Here is a 21275-nt window from a genome sequence, read left to right on the forward strand (position 1 = left end):
AAATTATACGGCGAAAACTTTCACTGTCATGACAGAGATTTACATGCCCTATTAAAGAAAGATATCAAGGATACTTTCCTGACTTGTTCTTTCATAGGACAATTGGGAAACGTGCACACGTTTTGAGAAGCGTGCACATATGCTATATGACCACTGTATAAAGGGGGGTTCATGCACCGAATGAGGTATGCATTATTTGTTATTACACTCTTGTTGCTACAATTTTCATTACTTTCCATCGTTGTCGGTGACTGATTTGAGTGTCTAAGGGCTAACACTGAGATCCCTTCCTTGGCCCGACATCGACGTTCTTAGTTTTGCAGGATGGAGCGGAGTCTTCACGCGTTTAACCGCATAGCCATATTATTGGGACCTTGACGTCCGCTAGAGGAGATGAATAGCGTCTCACCAAAATCGTTCGCTTCCTATAATATTAGTGCACAGTAGAATACAAAACAAACTAACAAATACAAAACTAAGCTGAAACAAAAAGAACGAAGACAAGCAAACCACAAAGACATGTTCGTTTACATGGTTCGGAAATAAAGCTCCTACTTCATGGATGTCCGTAAGGTGAACGATCTCGTTCTATCGGTGGATGACTCTTAGAAGAACTTCCGACTAGGTCGCGTAGCTCCTTGTGGGTGCAGAAACCTCACCACAACTAGGGCTATAAACGAGCCGAGCCGAGCCGAGCTTTGGGGTGTTCAAGCTTGTTAGATAAGGTAACCGAGCCGAGCCGAGCCGAGTTTAAAATGAACCAAGCTTTTGAAATGAGTGTTCAAGCTTGGCTTGGTTTATTTTTGATGAGCTTGAGCTTGTTTGAAGCTTGGCTTGAGCTTGGTTCGTTTAGATGTTATCGAGCTCTCAATTCAAGCTTGGCTTGAGCTTGGTTCGAGCTTGGCTTGAGCTTGGTTCGAGCTTGGTTTGTTTAGATGTTATCGAGCTCTCAATTCATGCTTGTTTGATTGTTTAAAACTTTCAGTTGTTTGATTGGTTATTGAGCTTGATAATTTAAATTTATTTATTTTATTTTATTATTTATTTAGTATATTGAAAAGAATTTTATTACTGAATATGGTTCATGAACATTGTTCATGAACATTGTTCATGAACATTGTTCACGAACATTGTTCACGAACATTGTTCACGAACGTTGTTCACGAACGTTGTTCACGAACGTAAACGAGCTGAACACATATGTGTTCAAGCTTGTTTGTTTAGCTTAACGAGCTGTTCAAGCTTGTTTGTTTAGTTAATCTTGTGCATATTGAACGAACATAAACAAGCTTTTACCAAGCCGAACACCAAGCTTGTTCACGAACGCTTGGTTCATTTACAGCCCTAACCACAACTCACACAAGACCATAGTAGATCACTTGAGCACTTGGAGACTCTAATTAGGGTTAACTACCATTAATTTCGTCAACCATGCTCAAGCACCTCAAACTCTATTAAATAGAGCTCGGGAGGAAAATACCAAGCTGTTTTCCCGCCACTAGTCGACTGGTAAAATTACCAGTCAATAGTCAATTGGTACTTTGTGAAATTTGACCGTTACATGCCAATAGATCGATACCAATCGACTGATGAAAACATCAGTCAACTGCTACAGTGCTGCCACATTACTGCTACAGTAACTGCTATAGTGCAGTTTACTGTTTTCGTAGCCATCGGGCACAGAAATATTCTGTGCACTGGCCCAGTCAACTGGTCAAACCCTAACCCTAGGATTTGACCCCCGAGTACATTCACTCAACACTCATCCTCGTCTGACCAATCTAGACCTAGCCTTCTAGCTTCCTCCATCAGCCTCGCGTCCCTTGGATGTCTCCCCATCCTTCACACCTTGCCTTTTGGAGCTTTCTTCGCTTTGTTCTTGTTGTCGGGTCTTCCTTTGCCAAAAGGCTCCTCACCTTCGGAACTTCAACCATTGGCAAGTCGCACTTGGACTTACGTTGCCAAAACTATATACTTAGAGTTACACCGCCAAGACTCCTCTTGGACTTTTCTCCTTTGCCAAGATTATACTTAGAGTTTCCTTGTTGTGCTTGTATCCTACACACTCACAATGCATATTAAATACAACAATAAATCTAACTTAAACCTTTGCCTAAACATCAAAACCTAAGATATCAAAATTGCTCCAACACATTTCTAATCAGCTGTCTTCATTGTTTTCGGATAGGATCATATATGAAGTATAAAAACAAATTGCTTTATTTCAATGATTTGTGGTAGTTATATATTCTATATGTATTCAAATCTCCTGTCAGATAGTTTTTATGTGCGCTTTCTTGATTTATTCATATTATCGGTGGAAAATTTATATGAGACTAGGCCGATCATCAAGTTCGACGTTACCTAACCCGATTAATTATATTTTTATTACCATCATAAAATTTAGGATTAAATCTCAATTAGTATTCAGGTATTTATCCTTCTTAATAAGCTAATATACTATTTGATACGGTGCATATTTGGTGGGGTCGATAAGATGATGTGGTTTGAAGTCAAGCCAGCGTGGCTGGTCAATAGTTCAGCTAACGAGGAGATCAAGAAGGTCAAAGGTCAAGCCAGCGTGGCTGGTCAACAGTCCAAGCTAAGATGATGTGGCATGAAGTCAAGTCAGCGTGGCTGGTCAATAGTTCAAACTGACAAGGAAGGCAAGAAAGTCAAAGGTCAAGCCAACGTGGACGGTCAATAGTCCAGTTAAAGAGGAGGACAAGAAGGTCAGAAGGGGCTCAGCCCTGATAGTGAGTAGTAAAAGAGTTCAAGGGCCACAAATAGCTACAGAAGGAGACTACTGGCAGGTCTGCTTTCATACCCAGCGTGCAGGACGGGACGTTCATGCCATGGATAACAGCAGACATATAGGGGTCGGCGGACAGACCCAGCGTGCAGGTCGGGACGTTCATGCCATGGATAACAACAGACACATAGGGGTCGGCGGACAGACCCAGCGTGCAGGTCGGGACGTTCATGCCATGGATAACAGCAGACACATAGGGGTCGGCGGACAGACCCAGCGTGCAGGTCGGGACGTTCATGCCATGGATAACAGCAGACACATAGGGGTCGGTGAACAGACACAGCGGGCAGCTCGAAACATACATACGTAGGATAGCAATAAACAAATGCAGGTCAGGTGTTAGACCCAAAATACAGGTCGGGATATATATGCTTCGAATGACGCAGATGAAGGTGAGTCAGGAGACCAGACACTACAGGACAAATAAGCCTGCAAGGAATCGGAATCACCAGTCAAAGAACAATCATTACATGTCAGGGAATATTCTAACGGTGGGAGGCTCATACTCCCCTTGATTCCTCCGCCAGCCTATAAGAGAAAGCCACGTGTCGACCACTGCCAGACAAAGCCTGACACCCGACATTCCCTGACATTCGCCAGATTCCAGAAGCCTTAGTTGCAGTATAAAAAGGGAGGCTTTGTCCCTTACGCAGGTACGCTCACTCGTCATTTCTTACCAGTCTTTTACTTTTCGTGTTTTCTCTGTGATTTCTGGGGAAAAAGTACCTGACTTGAGCGTCGGAGGGCCCGACCCGGGGACTTTTTCCCTGGTTTTTGGTCTCTAACGACCGGGTGACTCGTCTGAGTGTGTGCAAAGAAATAGTGTCATCATCCTGGTCCTTTCCTTCTGCATGATTGCCCGTGTGCACTTGTCTACGAGGTACCCCACTGATTTAGCATCGCGACGACTCTTCGTCAACTTTGAGCACAATAAAGTCCGTCTCTATCTGACTCAGCTTCCGGACGAGAATACTATTCAACTGCTTAAAACTAAATGACATTGTCATTTATAATTTACCTTTTCTTTCGTATTGATCGAAAATGGACTGACGTAAATACAGGAGGTGGTGAGAATCTCCCGAGTTGGCCATCTTGTTGCAGATGCCTCAAATTTTGCCATAAAGCCACAAGAACTTTCGCTCTAAAAGAGAATTCCAATTAACTCCCAGAATTAATGTTATGGGATATTTTTTTATTTATGCAGATTACACCATCTAGGAGTGTCGAAATACTAATGAATCAAAAAATGAAAATGAACTATTTAGCAGAATAAAATCAGTGGAAGGAGGATAAAACTGTGAGGCACGTCGTATTCAAGTGAGTAAAACACGAGTCAACTGCCTTTGACACCCAAGCGTCAGACAACTTCATCAGATTTCATTTAACAGAAGCATAGATTTTAAACACGAATCAAAGAAGAAATGACCTATTACTGTATTGTTAAATTCCAATCTTGCTAGTGACACAAAACCTTGCTCTTGCACAAGCACGGTGCTAGGTCAGGTATTTCAGAAGATCCCTCCTTTATTGACTATTTTCTTAGATATACCAGTGGCAGATCTCTGCCCCAAACAACAGTGCGTAAGATGCGCTAGAGACAAATTGAATGAACATTAGTTTTTCACTGACCAGAATAAATTACTTTCCGACAGATAGAAAGGCAAAACATGAAATGCGGTCAGAAGAGTCCAGGGGCTAATATAATGTGTTAAGAAATAAATAGATAGAACAAATGCGTACACTAAAGAACCAACAGAGTATTGCATCCACAATAACGTAGTCAAAACAGATAGCCAATTAGCATAAGCAAAACAGAACACTAGGGTACAAGTGGAGTAGTGATTGATCTAACAAAAAACCAGATCAATCAGACTTGGGGTGTACACACGAATGTACAAGTGAATCCTTGAATTTGGAATCATAGGCTTGACGAGAAGCTTAGTTGCAGCTTCCTTGATTTGCTCAAAGTTAAGAATATCATAAACATTAACATCTGTGACAGATCATGAACACACGCAGGGTATCAAAAGGAGATTAGATGCAGGATGAGCTCCATCAAAGGCTTTGTAACATTCTCAATAGCAAGCAGCATCCTTTACAACAATGGTGCAGCTATTAGTTCAAGTGGGATCTCATAAAGTATCCATCAAGCCTTTTCCTGTCAATGCAACCGACGAATTAGGAGAGAACTCAATAATCCTTTTTGAAACAAGAAGCAAAGCAAGGTGTGCACATGAATGTGTCAAACAAGAATTCAATGAGAATATGATTATAGGTATAAACAAGCCTTGTGGTGTATCAACAAAAATAGTAAGAATGCATCATAACCCATTATCATGGATGCAATAATAGAACTATACTTAAATGTAACAACATATCCTCTATATCTCAACCATCATCGAGTTTCATAACAAAATCATCCACAATGCAACTATCAACATCACTGTGTAATATAGCTCAACAACGACATTGCAACTATGGGCATTTATACATGCACAATCACACTAACTATAATGTAACCTGGAAATCTCTGAGTTCTCAAACACACTGTCGATTACTCACTATCCTAGCCTCCCTAGCTATTAAAACTATCTTCAGCAGTCCCTTCCCTTTCCAGAATGATTCAACCAACCTCTATCTGGTCCTGTTTGACAAGCCATTATGGTCACATCTACTCCAAATGATAGCCTCTTCCCACAGCCCTCAGCCACCACCAGCTTTCCACCAGCATAGACAGACAATCTACTTGGCGGCCTAGCCCTCTGTGGCCCCTCCACTATCACTTTGCATGTTCTTTCTCCCCTCCTACTAGTAGACAGAACTGCAGTCCCTCCCCCTCCACAATTCCATTTTTTTTGTTGAGACCTCCCACATATAGCTCCTCTCCAATGAAAGGTCCCTTGACAATCATTGCAGCACCCATCACTACACAAGTCTTCTTCCCCTCACCCAACCATAAACCTCAACCCATTGCATCCCTTCCCTTCTTTTCACCAATTAGCAGTTGAAAATTGAATCCCTTTTACTTTACTGTGTTGATCCTTTACAGCAACGCTTTGGCAATCTGCAGTTCGAGCAGCTCTCTGAACCATCACCAGAGATTTGTTGGTGTGGCAAAAGTGACTAGATCAATGATTTGATCCTATGCGACTTCATGATTCTTATGATTTATAATTGTGTATACATCAAATATAGAGTGGAAAAACTGCATATGGAATGAGTAGATGTTGATCACCTGAGGTAGGATCCTACCAATTTACTTTTCATTCTATCAGGTGATCTTCGTATGTTTTAACCGATTGATGTAGATAATCCTTGGTGATGTGATGGTATAATTGATACAACAACTCGACTGGTAAGTTTGGTTTGCAAGAAGTATTGCGGTGTGTAGCTGATATGTGTTTGCTGATCCAACAGTGTGGATATGTAGTGATCAAGATTGGAGAGCTAGGTGGACTGATATTGAGTTGGGTTGTCTATTTATTCATGTGGTATGGTACAAAAATTGGACCCATAGATGGGTTCAATTTATTTAGGTGAAGCAATTCCACATAAAAGGGCCATAGTGCCTTTCCTAATTTTGATTTATATTGTCAGCGAATCAGATAAGCAAGATCATTAACAAAAAGGAAAAAAAACAGTTGCAGAGTTGTCACAGCAGGTAAAGTTAAGTAAGAAAATCGTGTTTTGCCAAATCATAGGCATGATATACTGCATCAAACACAAGTGTAAGTATCTAAAGATAATGGAGGAAATTAGCAAAGAACACCATCTAGCATGCATGTTTTTCCAGATGGTTGTAGTTTTAAGACAGCCTGTAGTGCAAACTAAACATTTTGGTTCTGAAATAAGAAGTTGCCCTTCACATAAGATAAAAGCAGAAAAACTGAGTTAAAAACCCAAAATATACAAGAATAAACTTATTCGGTGGCGGCAAATATGGAGAAAGAAAACCACAGACCAGCAATTGAAAGAATCCTGCCCTTGCATTTCCTTCAGAAGCATCGCACAGCCAGTGTCCAAAAAGTTTTTTTGCAATTGTCAAGCACAACAAATTTTAAGTAAATGTGGAGGAAGTGAAGCAGGATCCAGCTCCCAGCAATCTCCTTGGAGATCTAATCCTTCAGCTTCTGAAATTTTCCGGGCAGGTACTTGGTGTGATAACAACTTCAGTTCGTGTTTTTGAAGGAACTTGATTGCATGGCATCCAATTTCTTGCCTCTTAAATATTGTCTTATACCCTTTCGCCTTCTCAAGAAAGGCAATGCTCAACCCGTAAACCTCACTGTGACTGGTGAGGCACACAACTATGTCATAGTATCTTCCCTCTTCCCCTGCATTTTGCTCTCCATAAAGAGCCCATACAGAACCCTTTTTAGGATAAATCCTATAAAGCTCCAGTGCGGCCCTCTCACAGTTCACCAAATGGGAGAAGAAGTTGACAGAATTTATGTCGGCACTCCTGCCCAACTTGAACTGTCCACACGAGATACACAATCCAGACCTCTCCATTAACACCAAAGATCCATTCCCATTGTTCTGAATGTCTAACCAGTTCATCTTCATTCTGAAAGGATGTATAGATTGCACATCATCAATTAGTCCATAAAGCCTAGGCATCCCATCATCATCGTCGTATATAGCCCAAATCTGTCCCTTCCTGAAGCTTTTCTCTAGTCTATCTTTGTCGAAATCATAGAAATCAGAGTCCTCCACTGCCATAAGGCTCACGTCCTCGTATTCTTGTTTCACAGGCCCCAAAACAGCTTCCTTTCCTTTACCCCCATCCATGCCTGCGCCCCCACTCTTTCTCTTCTCTTTTGACTTCCACAGCTCCTTCACCATCTCTGCCAAAGTTTTCTCTGGTCTTGATCGGGGTGTCTTTGCGACAGCAGAGGTGGGACTCTCTGTTTTCCTCTTCTTATCCCCCAACGGCTGTGGGAATCGAGGAATCCTAGACCTAGTATTGGACCTCGAATGTGTTATCCTAACGCTGTCCTCCTCGATCTTCACTCCATTCTCATTGGCGCAGGATTTTCCACCATCACCGGGGACCTCGACTGCAAGGAAACTCTTGCGGCAGCTAGGGCACACAAGGCGATAACCAACGTACTTGCGTTTGAACTCGTGGAGGAGGCGGCAGGTGGTGCAGGCAGTCCAGAAGGTGGAGGGAGGGACCGCTCTCCCATCCTTAGTGGCGGTGGCGGTGGCGGACGAAAGGGAGAGGCGGAGACGGAGGTCGTAGTCACGCTTGAGGGAGCGATCGGAGAGGACTCGGAAAGATTCGGTGACGCATTTAAAGGCATCTTCAGCGCAAGCAGGTAGGCTAGCAGCGGCATGGTCTGGGCGGAGAGCGAGGGATAGGGTTTTATACTGCTTGCGAACGGCCAACGGCGACGAGAAAGGTGGGAGGCGAAGCACCTTGTAATGGTCGGAGGAATCGGCACGGAGGACTTTGATGGCAGCGACCATCTGGGAGATGCCGTCGAGATCGGGTACAAGCCGGGCAGCGCGCTTCGCGTACTTGATGGCGGACCTGAGGCATGACGAGCGGAGCTTATCCTCCGCCAGGGACTTGAGGCGCAACGCTTCCACCACCGGATCGGATTGGGGTTTCGTCTCCGTGTCCTGTGCCGGAGGAGGGAGTGGCGCCACTAGTTCCGTCGGCCCCTGTTCTGTTTCCGCCGGCTCTTGAGGTGAAAGAGCAGGTGCAACCGGTACACGAGGAGGCGGCGAAAGGTCCTGGTCGAGCTCCGCCGACTGAGAAGGTTGCGCCGCCGAAAGGGCCGGTGAAGGTTCCATGGAAGTGGCCGGACGCAGAGGGGACTGGATCGGCGGCTGCTGCCTCTCTCCGACTCCCAGACTAGATTAAATAGTAATATATATTGGGCCGGCCCATTTCAACGACATCGCGGCCCAAAATAGAGTTATCTTCATTATTACTGAGAACATATTATTTTACAATTAATTTATCAATTCTCATCTTTACAGAAGATCTCGGGCATGGCGACTCGAAACCTTCCCGGCCTCGTGAAAACCCTAAATCCCTTCCGCTATCCTTCGAGGGCGAGGGCGTTCAATTCTCTCGTCAGCGAGCACACTACCAAATGGATGCAGGTATTTGTCGTCGTTCAGATCTGGGATATTTTTTCCCCTTGAATTTTGTAGTTCCTTTTTGATTCTCTACAGCTTTAAATGAGTTCTTGGTATTTCATGTTCATCGGCCCTTGTTAGATCTTTTTGCAGTAGGCGCAAAAATGGATTTACTCCCGTATTTTTTTTTTCCTTGAAGGGAAAAGGTTTGGATTTTTATGCTTAAGTGATCCGAATAATCTGAAGGTATCAGTTGGCTACTGATGAATTTTTCAGTTGAAATTTCTTTGCTTCTGAGGAAAATTTCTTTGTAAGGTGTAGAAATTGGATCTTGAGGAAGACGAAAATCATTAGTATGAGTTACATTGTTGCTTGGGTTAGCTTAGAAACTTAAGGTCCAGAAGAACATTTATGTAAATACACATAAATAGTACAAGTTTCCGGCTTCATGAAATATGCCGGCTTTCTTTGTTATATAGGTATTCATGTTTTGTGAAAATCAATTTTTTTTGCACAGTCAATCTAATGAAAATCAATCTAGTTCTATGCGATGATAATATTCTAGAATTCTAGTATTTTTTTTAAAAAAAAATTATCAAACAAAAGGATTAGACAAAAATTTGCATAGAAGAGTATTTCTTTGTTAAAATGGGTAGCCAACTAGGATATGAAGTGGTAGAACCTATCTGATTGTTAACATCAATGGAAAACAGAAGCAGTAAAAATTTGCAATTCATTCTGTATAAAAATAGTAAAAACATCAAGAGATATATGCTATGATAGGTCTCAGATAGGCAGTTCATCTTGACCGTGTACCCTAATGTGATTCAAAATGCATGTCATTGTATGGTCACTGAAGGTGCCAACTGCCAAGTTGATAACAACCTTTGAAGTTGTTGCCAAGTTCCTCAATTGAAATGTGCCTTCATTGAGAAGGAATGAATAGTAGTCAAAGACATGGGTGAGATGGCTACTCATTTAAAATACTTCATCCTTTTTCTAGCTACCCAAGCACACTAAACATAATTAAGATGGATTGTTCTATATCTAGTGTTTTCTTACAAGATTACTAGAGTTAAAAATGAGATCCATGAAAAATAAATAATGCAAGAACTACGAGGTTAAAAGATCCAAGTCTCAGCACCACATTTTGAGATAAGTTCCTGTGCAGGAAGGTGCCAACTTATCAGGTTTTTGAAAAACCTTGGAAGTTGTTGCATTGGGTTCAAAATCTGCATTCTCCAAAGTGGGGATTGCTTGCATACATTATCAAAATAAGATCTTGTGATATTCTGTGATAGACTTTGCAGTACTACTGGGTGTCATCCTTTGTAGAGTGAGGAAAATCTAACACAAGCACATTCTCTGTTAGTTGACCATTGATTTGGTTCTTGTGTGTGTTTCCGATGACTGGATTCTTGATAAACTACATTATTTACTTACAATGATATCATATTAGAGTTGTTAGTTGAATTGTATAGACAATCTAGTAGTAATTGTTGCATATGTGCTTGGGCCACAAACATAAATGTCTCTTGCAATAATTGTTTAGAGGGCCAAACTTTAAGCAACAATTACAATTAAAAACTTTGATGCTACAACTAATTCTTTTCTAGCCAAACCAAAAACAAAAGTGACAAATTTAAGTTTGGAATGAGATAAAATCATGGTTTTGCCTAGTTGGTGGTCATGAATTATTCTACCATTCTAGTAACTGCTATAAGAGGTGTATTAGCAAAGCTAGGATCGCGGCTATACCAATAATTACTCTAGTATTTTCTGTTTTTTGTTTGAGTCATTGTTTAGTTGCTTCTAATCTTTTAATTAGCTTTTTAGTTTATAGTCTGAACATTATTGTAAGAATAATAATGTTGATCTACTTATAGTCAGATTAAGTTAACGAATCATACCTTGAATTGTGACAAAAGGGTCCATTGAGGAGAAAATACGAGGTAAAATGAAATTTGCTAGAAACTATTTGGTTTATTGCTCAGCTTACGTGTACCTAATCTTTAATAAGACAGGTGATGAGATCAAATTAAGATTATCTTCTATAGTTTTGCTGCTCACCCATTTTCCCATTTGGCACACTTAAATTTTTAATGTAAAGTTAATCTCTTTTTTTTTCATCCTATATTTTAGTGTTTTCATTTTCCTTTCTCAACCCAGTCCCAGAATAATGGGAAGGATGTTAATGGGAATGGGAACAAGAATGGTAAAGTTTCCCTGGTCATTTCACCGTCCTGCATTGGAGATGTGGCAGACCCCAATTAACCCATTACTGTCCCTACATAACTGTATTAGATATAGTCCATATTCTTTATCTGGGCAAAAAATGGGTTTTGCCTTCACAATAATGTCCAGCATGTTGATCAAAGTGTGATATTTTATACAAAGTGAATATTTCTAGATTCGGAGAACTATTTTCCTGCTCCAATGTCTTATTTTATCCCTAACATCAAGCATGGTCTACCAAATTGGAATTCCTGCGAAGAATGTATGCGGTTGTTTCTTCTATTTTTTGTTTGTATTGCTTAATTGCTTTTGGTCATTCTTCTCGATAATAAATATATCTGACTCACACCTAAATGTTTAAATTGACTGACTGATGAAAATAAACAACAGGATATGAGCAAGAAATCACCGATGGAGTTGATCAACGAGGTGCCTCCAATTAAAGTTGAAGGGCGCATTGTTGCTTGTGAAGGAGGTAATCCCAACTTCACACTTCTAGGTTCTGCCATGGCTTCGAGCATTTTTATTTCGCGGTTCTAATTGTTCGTTCCTTGTATGCAGCTAGTAATCCTGCCCTCGGCCATCCAATAGAGTTTATTTGCCTTGACCTGGAAACACCTGCTGTCTGCAAATACTGTGGTCTTCGTTATGTTCAAGACCATCATCATCACTAAGACAATCTGCCGAAGTGAACAACTTCACTAGCATCGCCATGACAAATCTCGCGCCTTCTCATCTGGCAAAAGATAAACTGGTTTCTGGGATCATTCCATTCGGTTCCTTTTGATTTAATATCTATTAAATGCTCAATTTCAATAAACTTGTGAAGGGATCAACTTCTTATTGGAACAGTTGATGTGTTTTCTTCTTGAAATGAATCAAAAATACTTTAAAAGGCTTGAAGTATTACTTCTATATATATGTCCATGGAAATCTTGCAATGGCTATAACAACAGCTATAGCTCTTCCCATCCATGATCGGCTTCACTAAACAGTTCGTCAACTCTCACATGTGTTGTATCTTTTCACCCAGATTTCAACGGATGAAAGGATCCATGATCCCCCATCTTTACCCAAATAAATCTTGTAACTTTTTACAATTAGAAATGCATAATTAGCCTCACTTTAATCAGGTTCACTTTCTCTGTATTTCCAATTTTATCGGATGTCTCCGAATAGACATCAGGTTCACTTTCTGACTAGATGTCTACAAAATGACCTTCAGAAACCCGAACACTTAGAGCAGCGATGGCATTCCATAAAAACATGCCTTATTCATCGATTTCATACTGAAAAGCTTGATGAATCCTGAACCACCAGTGCAATCTCCAAATATGATTTACTCGCTAACCCTCTTGGTTTTGTAGAATGACAGCTTTTTATAAGGATATATATATCCCTCATGATCAGTTACCTTCCGATAGACTCTAATATATTTGGTGGACAAATTTGTAAACTTCCAATATCAGCTTTTTTAGGCAGCATTGAAGAAAAACCAAAGACCATCGTGCACAGTTTATTAAGGTAGGTGCCTGAAATAATGGAAACTTCTCCGAAACAGTCGACAGCCAAAAAAAGATTGGTAGCAGCAGAAATAAGTAACATCCTCGTACTTGCTCTGGTTGTTCGCGATACCAATGCCTTGCCAACGGCTGATATGACGACAATGGTGCAATCTGTGTTGGACGATGGGTTAGAAGACATCGCCATCCGGTGGATTAAGTATTGAATTTCAACGTACTCCATCGTTGCCTCGGGATGAAGGGGGTCAAAGTGCATGTTATACTGAATTCCTCTGGTGAACAGATCGGCCTCGGGGAGATGAATATGAGCACCGGCGAGGGGGTTGAGGAGGGAGATGGCATAAGAGTCATGTTGTCCTTCGAGAACCAACCATCCCTCGTATGAGACGATTCCTAACTCGAAGCTCTTGTTTTCTTTAAGGGCCGGTAGTCTATGAGGGGGCAGTGCTTTGGGCGAAGGGAGAGTGAAATCTTATCCTCTGGTTAGGGTGAGTGAGGCTTCATTAACAGCAAGGGAAGAGAGGAAAAGAAAAGGGAAGTAAAATATTTATAATTTTTTTATTTGAGAGGGAAGGAATAGTCATTAACATAACATGTGCTATTATGCTTGAAAGGAAAGTGAGTGTAACGAAGATTAAATATATAAATTTATAAAATCATCCTTAATTTTGTTAAAGATTTGCGTGTTTAGAAACTTAGTATATTTTGTATATATTTATTAATTAAGATTTACGCATTCAAATAATTATAATTTATTTGTTAAAGTCGATGTCGACGTCAGCTTCAAAGTCGATGTCGACATCAAAGTCAGGGTAAAAGTCGACATCAATGTCAAAGTCAACGTCGATAGAGTACGAGCATCGAGTTGTGTAAATCGAGCGGTGCGAGTATTTTTAGTCACGACGCAAAGAACACCTAAAATAATAATTTTTAAAATTAATATAATAAAATAGAAATAAAATTGGAACATAAATGTTTTTGAGTTCCTTTTATCCTTCCTTACATCCTAAATCAAAGTGTAAATTTTTTAATTTCATGAATAAGGAGGGTTATACTTACCCTTCCTTATCTTTCTTTTCCACAGTTAACTGCCTTTCAAATAGAATTTTAAATTTTCCTTTTTCTTCTTTACCCTTCCGTCTGCTTCTCTCACCACCTTTGTGGAAGATAAGATGAAGGAGAAGGCGGCGAGATAAGATGAAGGAGAAGGCGGCGAGAGGACGATGCCTGAGATCGGCGCCGAGGAAAGCATGGTGCCATTTTAACTACCAAAACATAGAATTTTAGTGGATGCAAGGAAATAGCCCCACAATCCGCTGCAGATAACTTAGTAATTAGAACACAAAAAAATTCGCAGCATCAGAAAAATTCACAGGATGTAAATAAATTGAATATTTGTCAACAAGTTTGGTATTTAATTGGATAAAAATTTATTTATATTCATTCAATACACATAAATTGAATTACATAAATAAAATTAAATAATTCATTAAATTAAACGAACAAGCTCAAATACATGTATTCAACTCGTTAATTTTTCGTAAACAATGTTAATGAACAAATATACTAAATTAACAAAAAAAATCAAAATAAACAAATTTGGTGTTCTAACTTGTAACTTGGTAAGAACTTATTGTTTTCATTTAATATACATAGATCAATTAAATGAACAACTCGTTAAACTAAGCGAGTAAATTTGAACATACATGTTCAACTTATTAATATTCGTGAACAATGTTCATAAGAGTTCAAATCCTTTGTCCCCAAATTTCTCTGTTCCCGTGTCCCCTTACCGATCGAATGGACTAGATTATATCTCAAGGATGCCTTGCACATCACGAGGATACTTCACACATCTTAAGGATGTCATGATACCTTAAGATATAATCTAATCCGTCCGATCGGCAGGGGACACGGGGACAGAGAAATTTAGGGACAGAAGATTTGAACTGATATTCATAACAAACATTCTAAACAAACAAAAATTATTTCAAAATGAACAAATAAATTTAAGAGTCCAATAACATCTAAATTGGTTTAAAAAAAATTAAGCTAAAACTCAAGCTAAAAAAGATCAAACTAAAATTAAACATGAATAACCATTTCAATAGTGATTCATTTTAGACTAAAATTAAACATGAATAACCATTTCAATAGTGATTCATTTTAGACTAAACTAGACTAGGTTACCTTATCAAATAAATTTAAATACCACGAACTTCGCGTTGGCTCGTTTACAAATTTTTATTTTAGCTACTTTAATCTCCATTTTATTTCACAGACAACAGTTGATGAAATTAAATTCCAGAAAACAAAATCTTCACCTAACTATATCTTCAGTTTAAAAATGAAGGAAGATATACTTTTTGATAATCATGTATAATTTTTCCCCCAACCAATCAATTACAAAAATTTATTATAAAGCAAAGATGAAAACCAGATTATTTTAGATTTCATAATGTCTGAATATAACCAAACTCACTAGATAATTTTGAGTCATAATAATAAGGAAACAGAGAATCCAAGTAAACGTCATGCAGAATCCAAAGACTAAAGTCTCAAAAGCTAAGTCATTATCTAGCCTCAAGATGAGTAGTCCTATCTGAGGAACATACAGATTACACTTTTCTTATCAGAAGAAAGACTCTCTGATCCAACTCGAATTGAGCAGCATTCGAGGGGTCGCCCTTGAGCATCATAAGCAGTCCTCCGAACGATGCATATATTTCTCTGAAGAAATGAGAAAGGGAAAGAAAGCAGTTAGAACCATATCAAAGCACCCTGAATTTGTCGATGCTTGCTTAGTCTAGTGGTAAGCGAGCCTCACTAGATTCCGATAGGGTTAGAATTTGTATAATAGCAAATGTCGGGCGGAGTTTAACCTTGTCACTCTCACACGGATGGACAGTGTGAGGATGCCTAGTGCATAACTTGACCTCCAGTGAACTTAATTTCCTTTCTTTCCGGTAAATATTTGCATTTTAATTGTGTGAGCATCAGAACCCGATTCTGGGAGGACGTAAAAAAGCATAACGAAGAAACATACATAATCTAGATAAAAGAAACAAGTGACCAAGCGCAATTAAAATTACGGAATTCCCAAAGGCACATCAAACTGTCAGATTTCACAAATGATGCACTTGTTTCCCATTTTACTCCTCCCGCCAACCACTAATGTTGCATTCAAAGAACGACACTGTCACTTTGGTGTTGCATAAATCCAAAAACCTATCATGAAAACAACACCACTCTGATTTTGATTTTTGAAATGCAGTAGCATAGTGGTACTGTTATTTGAATGCAGTACTAAAGTGGATGACGAGAGGGGTAAAATAGAAAACAAATGCGCCCTTTGAGAAATCTGAAAAATAAGTATGCCTTTTGAGAATTCCACAATTTTAAATGCATTCTTTGGTCAATTGCTGAAGAACTTGCTCCTACTTGTAAGTCTGATTATAACAAAATAAAAAAGAGGCAATTCTCATTTAGGAAGGGAAAAAAACATACACTTTAATATTCTGTCCGCCTGAAGCTTCCTCTGAGATTTTGTATAGCTTCCCGTGCATCACATACTCAAATTTGTCGGCAAGTGATTTTCTGTTACCCTGAGAATAAACCGATAATTCTTAGAAAAAATATAGTGAATAAAACTGTAACATAAATGATAACCTTCAATATGATTTGAGATATTAACTCAAAATAAGTAAAACAAACAAAAAATTAAATAAATAGACACATTCGATCATCAAGCACAAGAGTTTCACCTTCTTGATAAAATTTAAAAGATCAAAGAAATAAAACTCAGTCATACTAATTAGTACCTGCAAGAAGTAACCAGTGTCGGGAGTTCCATCCAGATTGAGTGTTGGAGATAGAACCATTGTGAACTTATCTCCAACATGGAGTGGATAAATTTCAGTGTTCACATCTAGATGCATGAACATATCAAACTGCTCACTGCGTGCTTCTATCCGAGAAACTACAACAAAAGTTGCTTCACATTAAAGCAAAATACTGATATTTCTGAACGTAACTTGAAATTTAAAAAATAAAGAAAAAGTAAATGAGCCATTCGATATAAGTCTCACAGATACCATAAAAAAAGGGTAATCCAATGCACAAAACTTCCACTAATATGGAGTCACGGGAAGGGTATGTAGCCTTATCCTATTTTGCAAGAGGTTGCTTCCAAGACTTGAACCCGTAACCTCTAAGTCACATGACAGATACGATGAAAGAACTTAATTGGAGCTATTTTTTAAATCTACTATTAGAATACTGCATAACAAGGCACTTGCATAATATTTTCCTGCAACTTAATCATCAAGTAAAATAATTTCAAGCATATGGTAAAGAATGATAGAGAAGCCACATAAAAAACTACAGTTGGATAAGGCTCTCACTTGCAATGAAGCATGGTTACATGCTTGCTAGCATAGTTATTTAAGACGTGAGACGCCCAAAAGCGTATAGGTGCTATGGGACCTGAGGCGCCTTACCGAAGTAAGACACTCTAGGTATAAATTTTTTCAATTCAAACATATATAGGGAATTTCTGCCAAAATATTTGCTAACAAAACTATAATTCATAAAATATTAAACAATAATATAAATATAAAATTCACTAGTAAATAAATACATTATGCACATAATTCACATTAAAAAAACTTCAAATATCTAAATCTTCATCGTCTTCAATCATATCATTATCATCATCACCAAATGTTTCAGATTTGTATAACTGAATCTTCATCGGTTTTCTCAAGACTGATTTCTTCCTCATCTCACAAGGTGCGCACTTAAGGCACACAAGAGCAAAAGGCTCGTCTGGCTGCACCTTGCACAGCTAGGCAAATGCCTTTAATAACTATGCTTGCTAGCAAGTTGGAACTAAATAACATGTAGAGACCATTAAATTAAACATTAAGATAATACATCAAACTACACATGGTAACATGAAACAAGACAATCAATGAATATTATTATTAGACAAGGAAAGAGAGAAAAGGAAATTAAAGAAAATTCTATTAGAGAGAAGAGACTATTAGCAGCAAGAGACTTTTGCTAGCAATAAAATATTGAGTAAAGTTCAAAGGAGGGATAAGATCTATGCAACCAACCCAAAATAGTTGATAATGGCACAACTTAATGATAATGGTGGAAATAGGAGTATTAGTTCAACATTAGGCACATGCTAATATGCCAAAAGTGCATATATATATATATATAACCCAATACACTAACTAATCAATCATCATCTGATCACCTTTCTAAAAAATGTATTGATTGCTAAATTATATACTCGAAATCGAAAATTATAAATTTTGAGAGATAAGTAGGGAGGATCTATCACGATCCGGATCGTACAATCCTATGATCCAGAAATACCAAATTGATTCGAGATCGTTTGGATTCATCTTTTGTGGTGGAACAGGAGTAGAATCAGTGGGATTGAATAGGATCAGAAAAATCAGTACGATGCGACATTACAACAAATCTACACATTTTGTTTTGTTGAGGTTCCTCTTAAACTGTGTCATCTTGTAGCCCTTTTTTTTTGCCCAAAGACCCCAAACCCTAAAGATCCGATCCTACCGATCCTGACCCCAAATCGATCTTGCATAGGATCATGATCCTACGAACTATGGGGAGTGTGTAGCAAAACTAAAAATGAAAAATCAAACTTCCAAAAGCTAGGGATGGACCGGTAAAAAGGGTGTCTCTGGAACCTTCAAAAGGTGTGAAGGAATCTAGTAGGTATAAATTGAATTTTAGGCTCAAAAAGGCAGTATTGTATGGAAGTTACCAGACCAAGCTTTAAGATTAAGGAAATAGGCACAGCACCCTTAAAGGAGCTTTCACAATGCTTGAAACAAATCAAAATTCACACTCCATTTCGCTCGGAAGCTTTTGAATAGGACTGAACTTATAAAGTTAAATAAAATGCAGATTTAATAGCTATATAATTCTGAGATTAATACACAAAGATTCTGACAAATAATCACGATTATCAACAGAAAAACCATTATATAACAGAAGAATGAAACAAATAACCACCTTGTGTTCATGATGCAAATATTTAGCATAACAATTTTTCTTCTCGCAGTTTAAAGTATAAATAGCAAATCAATTCTGCTACTAGTTTCATCAAAACATGAATATCACAAGTCATAAGATGCACAACATCTATTACAAACATAGATCATGTAGCATACCTTTATCAAACTTTTTACCATCTGGGTCTATTTTTGTCAAAGTAAAGATGTCTTCAAAAAGAAGCTCAACCATTTTTATAAAGATCAACCTCTGCAAGGAACCTGAAAAGACAAAATCTTACCAGAATTATGCAATAGATGATTGTAAACACATATAAGAAGCTAACCCAAATTAAAAACGGCACTCTAACAGTAACATAGCATGTTTAAATGTTATCCATTCATTTGATCCAACTTTCCTCTTCACCAATGTTATTCATTCAATATGCAACTAGACAAGGTTACTAATATGAAATAGAAAACAACAGAGGCTGGCATCAGTCCTCATCGGCGCCAAAGTGTCTAGAAGATCCAGAAATATGAGAGGTACGGCATCGGAGTATGCAGGTGCGGACCGAGTTGCAAGGCAGTTTTCCAAATCAGGAGGAGCAACAGGAGAAAGGAGAAAGGAAGCTCGGCTGTCGGGCTTTTGGGGGCGAGGTGTGAGAAAACCGGAAGTATTACTAGCGTATAAGAAGAAGATAAGTTAGGGTTATGGCATGGTTCGTCGGAACGGACGTGGAATGGCCGGAACGGGATTTCCGGCACAAGAACGGCTCACGCCGTTCCAAAGTTCCGGTAAATAACGTGGTTATAACGGTAAAAGAACGGATCGGAACGGCCGGAACGGAAATGATTACCTCCGGATGAATCGTAAAATGGCGTCGGAGGTGCTCCGGCGTGGCCTGATCGGGAAGCTATCGCGCTGTCGAAGAAGGCGGCGACGGCGGCGGCGATTAAGGGCTTCGACGCGTGAGGAGTGAGAGACAGAGAAGACGCAAGTTAATAAAATTTTAGAACTTGGATTTTAATAAATAAAATCCATTTTATAAAAATATAATCATTTTAATATATAATATAATAAGATATAATAAAAAATCATTTTAATTTTAAAAAAAAAAATTAAAAAAATCTATATAATCATATAAACTTAATTTGATGTTAACTATTATTTATATTATTATTATTATTATTATAAATAAATTTAATTAGATTACATTTTAATTAATTTTAATTATTAACATTATATATAATAGATTTATAGATTTATTATTATTATTATTATTATTATTATTATTATATATATATATATATATACGCGTCGCGATCGTTTCATGAAATGATATTAGAATTAGACCGGTAGAATCCGTGATTGTTCTGACAAATCATAGTTATGGGTTAGAAGCAAACCCTTGCCGAAGCTGACTCGAGGAGGAGCTGATGTCTTCAACACCGGTGGTAGATTAGGGTGTGGTGCTTTTGTCGACGTCGCTGTCTTCATCGGGCGGTAAGCAAAAGGGAAGAGAAGTCGACGTGAACGCTTTTAAGCCGGAGTAAAAGCCAGAGTGATAGGATCCAAATAGACATATCTTTATAATAGACTATTTAATTTGTTATTAATTTAGATTAGATAATTAGATTATTATTAATTTAGATTAAATATTAAATTTATTATTATTTATCCTTTCAAAATATTAGAATAATTTATTAGATTTATTAATATTTTTATATTAATTTATATTTATTATAAAATTATTGTGTAATTTTTAGAAGACAATAAAATGATTCAATTAAATAATCAAATTATTTTGATTATTAGAGGTTAATCTTGATCATTATTGGAGTTGGTCTCTCAAAATGGCCATCCCATCCTCTTACTCTCATCCTTCCTCCTATTTCTTTACAAGATAGGATGCGGTTATTATAAACTTAGTATCAGAGTCAAGTTTTACTTCTTCTTCTTCTTCTTCTTCTTCTTCTTCTTCTTCACTACATAGCTCCAAGCAAGTCTGCATCCATTAACAAGTGTATGAGTTTTATGTTTAATTAGAGATGATATAATCAAGTTTGTAATATTATTGAACTTGAAATGTAATTGAATTATGTGTTGTTGTTGTTATAATTTAGATTATAAAGTTTTATTATATTTTTATAATTCAGATTATCTTACATTATAATTTTAAAATTTATCAAATTTGATAATATTATTTATCTCTCATAAAACATGGCCAATAAATTATAGAATTTGAAGCTAAGTATGAAATAAGACCAGAGAAATTGGGAAAAAAATATCCTTGGTCACAATAGTAGAAATATTGAAGGGTCGATGAAAACTCCGGTTCTAGCATAGAAAAGATAAACAAATTGATAATCTCAACAAAAGGTAATTATAAAGATAATTTGAATAAGAAGTTAAAGTTTCATAGTGAAAAAAAAAATCATTTATCACATCATTGAGACACCGATAATTAAAGTCACACCATCTTACACCCATTTCTATTTCCATCATACAAGAGAATAAAGAAATAATATATTATCATCGTCAACACCATCAAATGTTATATGTTTTTTTTTTTT

The 21275-nt window shown here is 37.9% G+C and overlaps 3 protein-coding genes across 3 annotated transcripts; 1 reads left to right on the plus strand and 2 right to left on the minus strand.

The window, feature by feature from the left end:
- Positions 1-4429: 4429 nt before the first annotated feature.
- LOC121969413 lies at positions 4430-8676 on the minus strand. Its single transcript, XM_042519511.1, has 2 exons — positions 6774-8676; positions 4430-4970 (listed from the first exon to the last, which is right to left on the minus strand). The coding sequence occupies exon 1, from the start codon at positions 8612-8614 to the stop codon at positions 6854-6856; it is 1761 nt and encodes a 586-aa protein (XP_042375445.1). The 5' UTR covers positions 8615-8676; the 3' UTR covers positions 4430-4970; positions 6774-6853.
- A 99-nt stretch (positions 8677-8775) lies between these two features.
- Positions 8776-12049, plus strand: LOC121969414 (NADH dehydrogenase [ubiquinone] iron-sulfur protein 6, mitochondrial-like). Its single transcript, XM_042519512.1, has 3 exons — positions 8776-8929; positions 11531-11615; positions 11702-12049. The coding sequence occupies exons 1-3, from the start codon at positions 8816-8818 to the stop codon at positions 11812-11814; spliced, it is 312 nt and encodes a 103-aa protein (XP_042375446.1). The 5' UTR covers positions 8776-8815; the 3' UTR covers positions 11815-12049.
- Positions 12050-15132: 3083 nt separating this feature from the next.
- Positions 15133-19700, minus strand: LOC121969415 (DNA-directed RNA polymerases II, IV and V subunit 8B-like). The gene is made up of 5 exons (XM_042519513.1): positions 19559-19700; positions 18879-18980; positions 16485-16642; positions 16171-16268; positions 15133-15393 (listed from the first exon to the last, which is right to left on the minus strand). Exons 2-5 carry the CDS (start codon positions 18949-18951, stop codon positions 15282-15284), a joined length of 441 nt encoding a protein of 146 aa, XP_042375447.1. The 5' UTR covers positions 18952-18980; positions 19559-19700; the 3' UTR covers positions 15133-15281.
- Between the last annotated feature and the right edge of the window lie 1575 nt (positions 19701-21275).

This window comes from Zingiber officinale, chromosome 4A (genome assembly GCF_018446385.1).
Source record: "Zingiber officinale cultivar Zhangliang chromosome 4A, Zo_v1.1, whole genome shotgun sequence".
NCBI lineage: Eukaryota > Viridiplantae > Streptophyta > Magnoliopsida > Zingiberales > Zingiberaceae > Zingiber > Zingiber officinale.

What these genes read in the sequence shown, in the direction of transcription:
- LOC121969413 (XM_042519511.1), bottom strand. Translation starts at nt 8,614, where the DNA reads ATGGAACCTTCACCGGCCCTTTCGGCGGCGCAACCTTCTCAGTCGGCG.
- LOC121969414 (XM_042519512.1), top strand. Translation starts at nt 8,816, where the DNA reads ATGGCGACTCGAAACCTTCCCGGCCTCGTGAAAACCCTAAATCCCTTC. An exon ending in ACACTACCAAATGGATGCAG is followed by an intron (nt 8,930 to 11,530) that starts GTATTTGTCGTC and finishes AATAAACAACAG; the next exon opens with GATATGAGCAAGAAATCACC. An exon ending in CATTGTTGCTTGTGAAGGAG is followed by an intron (nt 11,616 to 11,701) that starts GTAATCCCAACT and finishes CCTTGTATGCAG; the next exon opens with CTAGTAATCCTGCCCTCGGC.
- LOC121969415 (XM_042519513.1), bottom strand. Translation starts at nt 18,951, where the DNA reads ATGGTTGAGCTTCTTTTTGAAGACATCTTTACTTTGACAAAAATAGAC. An exon ending in ACACTGGTTACTTCTTGCAG is followed by an intron (nt 16,269 to 16,484) that starts GTACTAATTAGT and finishes GTTTATTCTCAG; the next exon opens with GGTAACAGAAAATCACTTGC. An exon ending in GGCGGACAGAATATTAAAGT is followed by an intron (nt 15,394 to 16,170) that starts GTATGTTTTTTT and finishes TCATTTCTTCAG; the next exon opens with AGAAATATATGCATCGTTCG.